Raw genomic sequence first — 14,447 nt, 5'->3', positions numbered from 1 at the left:
AATAATAATAATAATAATGTAGAATAAAAAGATAGAGATAGATAGAAAATAAGAGGGAAAAGAGAGAGAAATATAAAGAAGAAAAAGCGATGAACTTTGTTAATTTTGAAAAAAAAATATTTTATTCTAATTGTAATGAAAGAATATCTCATGATATTTTTTTAGTGTTTAAATAGACAAAGAGAAAAACAAAGCAAAACACCTATCCTAAATCAATTATGATGATTTGCTAAAGACTCAGACCAAATAACATTATTAGAATAATTATTTCTAGCTCCATATCGAGCCATTCAATCCGCAGCTTTATTTGCTTTCCTACATATCCAATCGAATTGCAGATACCAAAATCCTGATAACAACTCCTGAATCTTATTAACTAAATCAACAACTTCAGACTTGCATCTACTAGGAGAGTCATGCAAATTGCAAAAGGTGTAGAATGTCTAGATAATCTGTTTCACACACTATATATGTTTTTAAATCCGTAATCCCAAACTAAAACAAAGTCCCTCCAAACTGCAAAAAGCTCACATTGAATGATAGATCAGAAAGGAGAACTATCAGAACTACCCGCAATCCAACTACATTAGAATTTTTAATAAGACAATCAAATCTAACTAAATTTAAATCAGTAAACAAATTAGCATCACAATTAACTTTAAAATTATTATTTACGGAGAGTTTTCAGCACAATCGGTTCTTAAAGGTACTAAAAGAAGTACACAATCGATTCTTATATTCACGACAGTGCTTTTGATGAGAGCAACCACCTTGTAATTTGTACAATAATTTTCTAACATTGAAAATATTATTGCATTTATGCTTCTACAACCACCACACTCCGATCCCAAAAAGAGTCTCATTATCAGACATGACCTTCCGAAACTAGACTTCAATAGAGATGCCTTCAACTGAGTCAATAACCCGAGAATCTAACATCAGTCACATAACTTCGAAATTTACGTAGTCTTTAAGACAATGTTCTATTGTGTCCGGAGCCGTATTACATCTATGGCACATAATCGAACTAGCTAGATGTTTCCTAAAACCGAAGGCCTCCGTCGAGAGAGCATCATGTAAATCAAAGCGCATAGTTAATTTGATCTTTTTTGAAAGATTCAAGTGCTAAAGTCAGTTCCAGTTGCTATTTTTATTCCAATTCAATTTATTCTTTAACAACCAATGATAATCCTATCTCACACAATCGCACTATACCTTTTTAATTTGTTAAATTAGTAATATAAAATAAAAATGATAAGTTATATATAAAATATTAAGATGTGAAGGGTAGAGAGAGAAGGAGAGAGATGTAGATAAGAGGATAGAAAAATAAAATTTATTAATTTTGGAGAAAAATATTTCATCTTAATATTAATGAGAGAATGTTATGTGATACATTTTGGTTGTTAAATTAATAATATAATATAGTTATATCTCAATTTTAATTTTAATTTTATTTTTATTTTAATTATAATTAAAAAATATTATGTTGTATATTTTGTTTGTTAAATTTATAATTAGTCATTGATAATAATATATAAGAGAGATAGAATAGGTGAAGAAATAAAAGAGATAGAGAAATGATCAAAAGAATAGAAGAGGATGAGAAAACTCTTTAATTTTAGAAAAGAAAAATTGATTTTAATTGTAATAAAAAAATAATATGTTTCGTATTTTAGTACATTAGTTATATATATAAGTTAAACCCCAAAGTAGTCTTTGAGATTCACGAAATGCACTTATTTGGTTCTTGACTTTTCAATTACACTATTTATATTCTCGAGATTGAAAAAAATGCAGCTATTTGGCCCCTTCCCGTTTTTCCGTCCAAACTGCTTTTCGGCGGCAGTGATGTGGCAATGGATTGCCATGCTGGAGTGTCTAACGGTTACATAACATGGCAATTGAAAGTGTTTAACCCAATGTGATCCCTGAACCTCTTTTTAACCCTAAATGCAGAAATAGCACACCACTTCTTCTTCTTCTTTTTTCCTGTTTGTTTTCTTTCCTGTTCGTTTTCACTCACTGTATGGGTACAAAAATCATTTGATTCGACCTTGTTTCTCTTCTGTTTCATCACCAATCTTTGGTTACCTACTAAAAACAAACTTCAATTTTCAAGTCCTCGAGAATTCTGAGCTATCTGGGTATTCTTACTTCTCTGAAAATGGTAATTTTTTCTTCTTTTTTGTTGTTTTAATCCCAAATTCTTCAATGACACAAGTTGTTGAGAAAAGAGAGAACAGCAGAACTCACATGAGCGATTTCCTAAGAGATCTGCTAAAAAGGTTCATGTCCGTGAACCATCATCACCATCATCATCAGCTACAACAACAACATCATCATGGTGATGGAGATGTAGAACAAGAGATTGAGCTGAGACTTGGTCTTTCAATGGTCGTTTTGGTGTGGACCCAACAGCAAAAAAGATCAAGAGAACAACATCAATACCCGAATTTTCATTCTCAAAACCTCTCATCAGAGATGAAGATAATAACACTAGCAATAATAATAATCAAGATATTGAGGGTTACTCTAATAACATGCCAATGCCTTGCACAACGAATATGATAAAAATATGTTTCCTTCCAACGGAGACAGAGAAGGAGTGAAGGAAGAGGAAGGAGTTGCAGATGCTGAGGAAGTTAGAAGTAAGAAGAAAGCAACAGAGAAACATAAAGGTCATAAGGGAAAAGAGTAACCGTTCTTCTTTTTCTTTCTCTGAAGATATTGCTGCTTTTATTGATGGAAACAATAGAAATCTGGTGGAGGCTGCTTTGAATGAATTTAGTAGTTTGGGGGAGAACGGTATTATTAAGTACTAGCATGATAATCTATTGTCATATCACTGTCGCCGGAAAGTAGTTTGGACAGAAAAACGAGAAAAGATCAAATAGATGCATTTTTTTTCAAACTGATTTACCCATTCCGGCAAATGACTTGGGTGATGGGCATAGCTTCGGACAGCTCGTAGTTGCAATGGGAGCAGCACCTGTAGTAGACAGTGCACCGACATTTATGGAGAGAGAGAGAGAGAGAGAGAGAGAGAGAGAGAGAGAGAGAGATTTGTGTAGCTGTATATTTTGAACTCTAGTAATGAAGACTTGTTACACAAATAATCCACTTATTACTAGCTAGTTATTATAACTAAATTTCTCAAGAAGATTATTTCAAAGCTTTAAGCCCCTGTTTAACGACATTAAGAAAAGTCTTACGTTGGCTCTTGTTCTTCAAAACGACACCAAGCTCGATTCCTCCGTCGTTTTTTCCACTTTCAGCAATAGACAAACCCTTGAGGGACTGCACCATTTCCACCTTGCAAGGCTTTCCGAAACCCATGTCGTTCTCATAAACCTTAAACTTTGGTGACCCTCCCACAACCAACACTCTCCCCGACCCAAACATGTCTGAAAATCTCTCTTTCCAATTTTCCATGCCTCGAAACGGCTCCTTCTTCATGTCGTTTATAGCCCTATCTATGACCTTCACGGCGTTCACAAAACCACCTTCACCCTTGAGTTCACTTCTTCTCAGCGTTGCGTTGCACTGTGTTATGCAGTTTCCAAAGTACGTTTCCGGTACCGGGTACTCTAAACGTCCTCTACAATCCGCCGCAAAACAAAAATACTCTTCTTTCATGTTCTCTTCTTCTTCACACGCGCTATCTCTTGCTCTTGCTTTAACCAAGCTACTCCATGCGAAACCACACGCCACCACGAATTTGGATACATATAGCGGGGATTTTAATCCGTCTCTTTTCTTCAGTTGGTTCAGTGAGAAGATTTTCATTCTCTCAAGGTCATCTTTATCAAGTACAATCGTTACCTTGACATGATCCTCTTCCATAGCAACGGTTGAATCGAAAGGTTGACTTTGATTGACTTTATTCTTCCAATTTTCCCTCTCTTGAAAATAATGTTTTATAAAAATGGCCTCAAGCTCGTTAGGATCCTTTAGTATTCCCCTATTGAAACATGGAGGTGTTGATTTCTCAAGAAATGTTAAATCAATTCCTCCGCATGCACAAAGGGAAGACCAAAGCTTCATAAACTGACTGCAACACGCACCATCTATCATGTGATTGTAGGTAATGGCGATGCAAACACCACAGTTTGGAAAAACCGTGGCCTGCAGGGCCAAATTTGGAAAAACAAGTGTATCATGATGATGGATTATTTTGCAAGTCAATTTAGGAACAAGTTGATTCAATTTCTTTAGACTTCTAGGGTTGTTGCTGGAGAGATGGTTGAAATCCGATGAGGACTGGAAGACTGTGAAGGCCACGGAGTCCTCTTCAGTGCATCGGATAAAGGGTTTGTGTGGCGGTGGAGGACATAGGAGGTTACCGGCAAGAGGGAAGAAATGTTGAAGGGTGAGAGAGAGAGAGCGTTTGAGAGTTGGGAATGTAGTTTGGAGGAAATGGTGGGTGGAGAAAGGGAAGTTATAGAAGAATTGGCGTCTACCATAGATTGGACCTGCCAATGATATATCAAGAAATGTAAGGGGAAGACATGTGGCTTTGGGATTATTTGGTGCTACTTTGGATTCTTCAACTAGTTTATGCTCATCATCACTAAGTTTTTCCATTTCAGCATCCAAGCACGAATACTCAACCCGGTGTATATCTTCAAATTTATATAGTTGCGAGAAATTCTATCACCAACACTTTTATTAAAATTAGGTCAACATTTATTTAGTAAAAAAAAAATAAATAATTTTAAATTATTAAATTAATAAAATTAAATTAAGTTAATAATTAAATGATAGTCAATTCTAATAAATTTTAATATTCCTAATATTTTTCTTCAATAAATGAAGAGAATTGTATGAGATATTTTACAGTAAATATAATTTTTTTTCTAAATTCTGTTTAATTAGTTATTATAGAGGTAACTTAATTTCTAATAACAAGTTATTTTAAAAAAAATACTATACTTATGCACTACTTATCAACACTTATATATAGGTTATTTTTAAAACAAATTTAGGGCGAAACTATTCATTAATTATTGTGATAAATGAATTAAATATTATTTTTATGCATGTGATAATATATGATTTAAAAAATAATCAAAATTGTATAAAATTAAAAAATATAAAAAGTTAAATTTTAATTGATTAATATTAATTAATTTTAGTATTTAGATTTATAATTTATGATTTAGAATTAAATATTTATAATTTAAATTTTAAAATTTAAAATAAATAAAATAATTTTAACAATTTTGATTGAAAAAAATTAGTTAGTTGGCCTTACACTGTTACTCAAAAACTAAATCCATTTATATTTTACTCAATCAAAGTTGACTTCAATGATAATTATCAGCCGTTGACACGTATGTTTCACGCCCGTTTAATTGATTTAGATTTCTTTTCTTTGGTGTTAATATTGTTTATAGATAGCTAGTGACCTTTAACTGTTATCCACGATGGNTTTTTAAATAATTATTTACGTCATTAATATAAAAAATAATACTTTTATTAATATAATATTATATAATTTAATATACATATAAAATAATTTTATATTCACATTATATCAAAATTAAATTTTATTCTTATTCGTCCTTTGATTTCTATGCTCTGAAGGTAGATATTCCACTCACAACCTAACATAGAATATTTAATTAAATGGTGGATAATCTAATAGTGGTTACTACAGAGAATATTTAATCAAATGGTGGATAATCTAATAGTGGTTACCTTTTTATGCGAAGTAAAATTAGAGTTAATATTTAGTTTGGCTAAAATTTGAGGTTAGATTAATTTGTCCTTTCAAATTATAATAGATTTAAATTAGAATTTGAATAGTTTATATTAATTTTTGAGCTAATTTTTGTTGATAATATATTAATTTGATATATTAATTTGTTGTGATTTGAATTTTTGCTTAAATTTTATGTGATCGAAACTTGTTAGAATTTTCAAAAATTTAACTGCTGTTTATTTTTAAACTTTAAATTTTTAAATTGAACTTGTTATTGTTATTTTTTGTGAAGATGTTGGAGAATCATTCAAGCTTATATGAAGTTTAATAGATTTCAATCACATGAAGCTTAGGTGAGAAGTTCAAATATTAAAAAATAACAAAATTGAGTTAATTATAATTTTAAGAGTAAATTTGAGTCAAATTTCAAATTTTAAAAACCAAATTAAATATTAACTCAATAAAATTATGTGTAAAAAAATTCGAATTTGGCGTCAAGTGAAATTCTTATGAAATGAGAATTAGGATATTTCTATATTCTAATTAGGAATCTCATTTTTTTATTATCTTTTTCATAAATAGTGAAATTAACCATGAGAAAGTGAAAAAATGAATTTGAGCGCGAGTAAAGTAGGGTGCGGATTGAGTCTTAACTCTACTCGATTAACTTGCACTCTATATATTATAAGAATATATTATAAAACTATAAAAAAAATGTTGAGTGTTGTCAGATTTAATTTGACAGTATGAACAATGCGAGAAATTATTTACCGGCGGATTTTTCATCGAATTTTTAATAAATTTGTTGAGATTAAGTTGCTGATTACCGTCAAATTATTCCGACAGTAACTTTGGCGCCATGTTATGTATTTTGGCGTTTAATTACTGTTGAATTTTTTGCCAGAAAATCATACGATAGTTTCTTTTGATAATTAAGCCATAATTAGTAGTCAAATTAAAAAATTCTTGTTAATATAATTAGGGCAGAAATTCAAAATACCAGAAATTAACTAATGATTTTATTAAATATCAATTGTCTGAATATAATAAAATATCATAGAAGTAGAATACAATGAAATAGACATAAAATAAATTAAACTTCTAGACAGACCCCGATAATCATTGTCGTCGTTGCCTTCTTCCACTTGCTGAGGTAGCGGAGCAGGTGCTGATGTCAGTGCCCCACCAACAGCGCCACCATTGCTTCCAACGCGCATCTGTTCATTGTACACCTCCATCTGCTCTCGCAAACGCTCTAGCTTCTCCATCATCTACGAGTAGATGGCTGCGGTATCTCTCATACGTGCAAGAAGCTCTCGTTGTACATCTTTTCAGACTGTTGAGCTTGTTGGTGAAGCTCCTGTGTGAGCTTCTACACATCCTCCCTCAAGTCGACAACTTTCTCGGAATTGACAGGGTTGGTGGCAGAGGCAGAGGCAGATAAAGCCGCCAATGTGGAGGTGCAGAGGCCGTTGGAGGAGAATCACTCTAACCCAAAGTGGCGATTCTTGTGGGGCTCAAAGATGGTCTCGTGCTAGACCCTATCAGGATCTACCAGTGAGGTATTAGAGCTGGAGTCGTCGTTCCCACTAGGCAGTTAAGATTGCTAGGTCGCAGCCTCCAATCTCTATGTATAGTCCTCTTGTGTAACACACATTGTGATTAAGATAACAATTAATTGAGTTTAAATCGAATAACTTTTAAACTTAGAATTAATTGAAACTCACATAATGAGTAGCAAATCGCTCATCAGCAAATTTTTCTTTGTTGGCCTTCAACTTATAGGTATACTTGAAGGTTTTCGCCAGTGTTGCCTCATGATCTAACGAATTAGATTACACATATTGAAATCAACCAATAAAATAAATCAAGAAACAACTAATTTAAGTGATAATTAACAAACATTAGCAAACTTAGGAGTGTTCACGGGTATCGCGTACCCAATTACCCGTCCGAATCCGAATCGAACCAATTAAATTGGTTTTGAAACCAATGGGTAATCGGGTACAACTTGAACCAAATCGATAACACTCTCTGGTAATTAATCCGGGTAATGGTTCTGAAGGTGCAGAACCCAAACCAATCCGTAGACCCAAACCTTTATTAATTAAAATAAAAAAATATAAATTAAAATATATATACATTTTACTAATTCTATCATTCTAACCCTAACCTAAACACATTGCAGCAGCACCTATTGTATGAGCCCTAGCAAAACTTCGTCATGACCTTACAGTTACTCACCCAACCGAATCGGTGGCAATTTCCTCTCCGTCAGCGTCGTCTCCATTCTTCATCAGCGACGTTTCTGTTCTCCATCAGTGTTGTCTTCATCAGCGTCATTGTCCTCGTGATCGTCAGCATCGTCTTCTCCGATAGCGGCAGCGTCATCTTTTCTGGCAATGGCTTTGTCTTTTGTCAACGTCGTCCTCTCCAGGCTCCAGCACCGTGCTTCATCCAGCGTGCTTCAACAATGTCTATGGCGGCATATTCTTTGTCTGTGGTGGTCATCTTCTCCGGTCAGATAAGGATTTAGTTTTTTTATGTTATATGTTAATTTTTTGTTACATATTATCTTTTAATTTTTACTCTCTATTCAATTTTTGTTCAATTTGTATTTTTGTTGATAATTTTTTTGTTCAATTTTTATTGCCTGTTTAATTTTTTTGTTAAAATCCTAAATTCTTAGTTCTTATTGATAATTTTTTTGTTCAATTTTTACTGGCTGTTTAAGTTGTTTGTTGAAACTCTGAATTTTTAGTTCTTGTTGATAATTTTTTTGCTCAATTTTTATAGTCTGTTTATGAGTTTTTGTGAAATACTAAAATGTATAAAAATTTTATGTAGTTGATGGTTCTGTTATGTGTTTTGTAGCTTTAAAAATGGAAAAAACTAACCTTATTAGTGGCACTGTAGTTGAAAACACAACCTCTACAAGTGCAAGACATTATTCAAAAGCTATTTGAGTATTACTCCATGATATATTCCTTTCTGGATAGTAGTTCTTCTAGTAGTTTCAGTTCTAGAATTTTCTTACATGATCATGCCGTTGGTGGTGAAAATGCAAACGATGAGGAAGAGGGCTTCGAGAATGAGTTTAGGCTGAAGGTTAAAAAAAGAAAGATGAAGTCAAAAGGAATGAGTTGGAAATATACATGGAAAATGATTTGGAGGATAACATTCCCAATTTTTGACATTTTACGTTGGTAGAAGTTGAAATCAATAAAGTATTTTGCTCTTACTCATATGGCCAGCTATTTGTTGGCTATTCCCGTTTTTACCGTGTCTTTTGAGTCGGCATTTAGTACTAGTGGTTGTGTGCTTGACCAATTTAGAAGCTCTTTAAGTTCTTCTATTGTTGTGTCTTTAATTTGCTCACAAAATTGGTTGAAGATTGAAGAGAAGATGCATGATTTAAATAAAGAACTTGAGGACCAAAAAAAAAACTTGAAACTATTTTTAAATTATATTTATTTAAAACATTATGTAATTGTTGTTATTGTTGAGTCTCTAATCATAGTTTAATTATTGTTAATGTAGAGCTTTTAACTTTAACAATATCTAATCAAGTTGTTAGAGTTGATAGATGTTATTTACAATAATTTGAGGTTAACATTTTTTACTAATTATTTATTTGTTGAATTACTTTTAATTAATCAATTGTATATATTGACATTGGCTAATTATATGTTATTTTTTGAAGATCACAGCTCCTCTCTTGAACATGCTTGGTTGATGGAATAAAGGATTATAGAGTGAAGACTTTGAATGATTATTTCTATTATACTTTTCTTTTTAATTTTTAATGTGTTTGGAATTTGATGTATTTAGTATTTAATATGTTTGGATTTTAATGTGTTTAGTGTTTAATATGTTTAAATTTTAATGTGCTTGCTGTCTGGATACCTCTAATTTGGATTCTAATGTGTTTAGATTTTCGATTACGACAATGACTTAAGTCTTTAGTTATAATTGTGGATTGTTATGGATATTTTATTATTGTTAGCATATTATTGACTTGTTTATTGATTTTACATGTTTATTATATTTACAAGATTTTTAAGATAACAATTTCATTTTTTTTATGAATTTCTATTTTATTGGGTATCCAATTATCCAAACCAAACCAATCCGTTCTTAATCGAGTTAGTTTGGTTTGGGTACACACACAAAATGACGTAAATCTGAACCAATTATAATTCGATTGGTTTGGTTCTAATTTTACCCCAAACCCAAACCAACCTGACCCGTGAATACCTCTAAGCAAACTACTTACCAACCTGCTCTTTGTCTTCATGAAGGTCGCCGACTTACCCGTATACTTCGATGACCTCGACGAAGCCTTGTTAGCGACATTTGTCAGATGGCGATGCTTGAACCCCTTATCAGTTCTAAAATGGGCTTCCAGCTCCCTCTTGATAGATGGACGGATCCAGATCGTGAGGTGGCTGCGCCCCTGATGAATGTCACTCATCATCCGCTGAAGTAGTTTAGTTGTCCGCCAATGGTCATAGATCTTTCTGATAATGAGATCATGTTCCATATCTCATATAAATTTCAACTGCACAAAGTGATTCAACAATATTAGTTAGTCAAAATAAAATATAGTTCAAATACGGTTAATTCAACAACATTGAGTTCTTACCACTCACTTTTGAAACCATCGTTCTCTGGGCTTAGTAGGAATCTTCATGTAGCTTGGCCATGGATAATCGTACATTGACTTAATCACATAAAAAATCTCCTGTGTACATACATTGTTGTTCGGTGAAAACCTATCAATGAAAAACTTAAGATTAATAAACATATAAAAAACATATATATAAAATTTATCTGTATAAAAGACATTAAAATAGTAATTAATAATTCACGCCTGCATACCATCAGGCCAAATCCTATGCGTATGACGGGAGGTGGTGGAGGGGTATCTTGTTGGGACGCATTAGACGAATCACTCACCGTAGACTCTATCACTGGATCTGTAGAGGGCATAACAAAAGGAGGCATGTAGTTTAGGTTTGGGACCATGATGAACTGCTGGTCTGCTGGACCTGCCTGTGATGTCACAAGGCTCAATAGGGTAGTCGAGGTAGAGTGCGAGGACTAAGCAGTCCTTGAAAATTCGGTGAAAATCCTCCTTCTACCACGACCACAAGACTCACTTGATCTACATCTGCTACCTATCGTCATGTCTGCAAAGAGAATATATTATTAACATTAATTAGCATATATACTACACAAATCCTTCAATATTTATATTATTTAAAAAAATTGACATAATCACTCCTAAAATTGAACATATATCCACCTTTACGGTTTTCACAAATCCAACTAACCTCAATTCACAGCGTCAATCAAACTCAATTAAATTCATAACAATTAAACTCAATTAAACAAGGAGCCTTCATGATTCATATCCAAAGCAATAATCCTTAATCTCATGAAGGTTGGAAATATAATATGTAAGCTAGAAGCTCGAAATTGTATATCTTAGAATGATAAATAATCGTTGAACATGACTAATTTAAACTTAGCAACTTAGCCATTCAATCTACAGAGATGTGCCTAACAAGTGATTATTTAAACTTGTAATGACCTATATCACATGGAAACACATTATAATACACAATTGGATTGTTACAAGATTAGATTTGTGCAAAATAAAAATTCAACAATTTATTGATAATGGCCAACTAAAAACTATAGTTAAAATAACATACCTTATTATCATACTGTTACCAATAATATTAAATAATTAATTAAGTTGTTACAAAATTCTAAAATAATAAAATTCAAATCCTAAATCCAATTTTATACTAATTAATTCCAAATCCTACACCCAATTTCACGGTAACATAATTTAAACTCTAAAATCCAAATTCACATAAATTTATTCATAAAACATATATTAAAACCAATTTTACAGCAAAATTCAAACATTAATAGTAGAAACAACTAACTTACTTGTAATGGAGGAGGTGGAAGGCGACATAGCAGACTCTTTGTTACGGTGGCAAGGCGGTGCGGTGCAGATTCTTCACGGAACAGAGGTGCAGCTTGAGAAAACAAAACAAAGGAACAGAGGAGGGAGGTGGCGACAGGAGGTAGAGGAGCGACAGTGCTGATGGAGCGGCTGGGAGAGAAGATGGGTAGAGAGAGAATGCAAGAAGAGAGGGTAGAGAGAGGAGATTTCGGAATGAAGGGAGAGAGGGTTCGTGCTTTGAATTTTAGGGCACCTTATCGTCAAATTTACTAGTGGATAAATTCCACGGTAACGCTTTGTGGTCACCAAAACGTAGCGTTCCACTAAAATGGATTTATCGGCAAATTTTTTCGCCGGTAAATCCCGCGCTACGTTTTGAGCCTATTTTTTCCATTTTTCCTCTAACTATTACCGGCGAATTTACCGTTGAAAATAGAAATCCGCCGGTATTGATTTGACTTGTCGAATTCTACATGAAAATAGTCCATAAATTCGTCAGTAAAACCGACGCTAATGCACGACGCTAAATCTGATGGTACTCAACATTTTTCTCGTAGTGTAAGTGGATGTTAAACAAAGACCCCTCAATTAGTGCAAAGAGTCTTTATCATTGGGTCAAGATCAACAATTAATAATTTAATATTTTTATTTATACAAAAACTAATTCTATTTAGTGATATATAAATATATTATATATATATCACAACCCTACACTCAGATCACAGATTCACAACCTCCCAAACTTCCAAAGAACCCTAATATCTGATTTTCTTCTCTCAAATCTCATTCTCTCTGTAACTCCGTGTCTGCCCCCCACTTCTCTTGTCGGCGCTACTCATTCACATCACCAACATCTGTCGGCTTGGTCGTTGTACCCCGTGTTTGACTACTCGCATGTTCCATTTAGACTTTAGCACTCTCCGTGCTCTGTTCAGATTTTAGTGTCATGTCATCGTGGTCCGTTTGTTAGGTTTTATAATAATATTGTATATTTGTGAAAATTTACGGGTAGGATCGAATACTCGTGAATTGACTGCATGTAAGCTAAGGTTAGAAAGTTGGGTCCAAATCCTACTTTACCCTACTCATTATCATCTCTAACTGACTTATTAAGTAACGATTCAATGCAAGTTTGTGACAATTTAAACACTATTTTTCCAAGCAACTGAAAAGCCAAATTAAACTATTTTAAAACTAAAACATTCAAATTAGTTGCGGTAATATACCATAGTTGTTAAAATCAAATCGAACCGACCAATTTAATTAAAAAATCAATAAATCAAATTTTAAAAAAATCCAATCTAATATTTTGACCGTTTAAAAAAAAGGTTATAAATTGATTAAAATTGTAAGTCAATAATTAACAAAATAAAAAATTTCTCTTTACATTTAAATTTGAATCCTTTTGCATGTACAGTAACCTAGACTATATTTATCTTTTCTTAAAAAATATATAACATATATAAATTATATTAACAGTTGAATTCTGACAATTACGGGCGTAATACTCCCTTTCATGGAGTGAAATTTCTTATTTTATTATAATATTGAGTTATTGACCCTTGAATTTTAAGAAGCAAGGGAGAACTTAAACACAGAGAAAGAACAAGCTAAATTTCATGGTAATGAATATAGTAATACACCTTTCGGACTTTCGTTACCTTCATAATGTGATAAGTATAAGAATTATCTATTATATAATTAATGCTCGAAAACCTAAATGTTTACGTGGTGATGAAGTAAAATTTATTTATTATATATTATTTTTTGAAATATATCTATTATATATTGTTGAAAATGAATTTCTTTAGTCACTACAGCAGAAGTGGAGCTTAGCGGCGCTTTTTTCTCTTTTTAGCGGCGGTTTTAAATCACCGCAAAATAATTTGTCAGCAGTTATAGAAACCGTCCTGGTTATGAGTGCTGGGAGTGAGTTCAGCGGCAATTACCAGCAACCACCAGTATAAGCGCTGCTAAATATGCATTTCGCGGAATGCGTTCAAAAAACCAGCAAAATTTGAATTCTATGATTATCATCTTGTTTATCAGCGGTTTAAAAACCGCCACCAATCATTTAAGTTTTTGCAATTTTAAATCAATTTTGCAGCTATGTTACAACCGCCGCAGTTAAAGACTGGTTTGTGCACATATTTATCGGCAGTTTCGAACCGCCGTAATCCCCGATACAACTGTCCTATTTTTTAGTCTTTTTGGCGGTTTAAAACCGCCGCCAAGTTAAGAAAAAATTAAAAAAAAAAGAAACGCAGAATTTGGGTTTTTATTTATGAAATCACATAAAATTTTCTATAATATTATCAAGTTCTCTTCCTTGGAGGAAGATTTCTAATTATTTTAAGAGTGATTGTATTCACAGATAGAAGATAAACTTGTGACAAAACCAGAAAAATATCCGCAAACCAAAATGTATTTAGCAAAATATCAACAAAAGTATCTTTTAATTTATTTTATTTAATTAATTTAAATGTATTAATTATTTATTTATTTATTTATTTAATTAAAATAAATATCAAATTATATAATATTTTATTTGATTATATTATTAATAATTAATAAATTATGTTAATTATAGAATTTGATTAGAATAAATAATTTTATTTTAATTTATATTAATTTTTTGTCTTATGTATTTTAATTAATGATTTTTAGAGTGTTATATTATGTTATATGACATATTTATAAGATATTTTTAAGTATCTAATATATTTTATTGAGTCAAATAATTATAATTAATTTATT

General features: G+C 32.2%; 1 protein-coding gene across 1 annotated transcript; it reads right to left on the bottom strand.

Moving 5' to 3' along the window:
- Positions 1–3,104: 3,104 nt before the first annotated feature.
- LOC127744060 (malonyl-coenzyme A:anthocyanin 3-O-glucoside-6''-O-malonyltransferase-like) lies at positions 3,105–4,611 on the bottom strand. Its single transcript, XM_052256331.1, has one exon. It carries the CDS (start codon positions 4,585–4,587, stop codon positions 3,166–3,168), a length of 1,422 nt encoding a protein of 473 aa, XP_052112291.1. The 5' UTR covers positions 4,588–4,611; the 3' UTR covers positions 3,105–3,165.
- Positions 4,612–14,447: the final 9,836 nt, after the last annotated feature.

This window comes from Arachis duranensis, unplaced genomic scaffold (assembly GCF_000817695.3).
Source record: "Arachis duranensis cultivar V14167 unplaced genomic scaffold, aradu.V14167.gnm2.J7QH unplaced_Scaffold_232525, whole genome shotgun sequence".
NCBI classification, from domain to species: Eukaryota; Viridiplantae; Streptophyta; class Magnoliopsida; order Fabales; family Fabaceae; genus Arachis; species Arachis duranensis.
The sequence above is the reverse complement of the archived record's forward strand: the minus strand, read 5'-3'. Positions and strand labels throughout refer to the sequence as shown.

Coding starts and splice junctions, on each gene's coding strand:
- LOC127744060 (XM_052256331.1), bottom strand. CDS start 4,587: ATGGAAAAACTTAGTGATGATGAGCATAAACTAGTTGAAGAATCCAAA.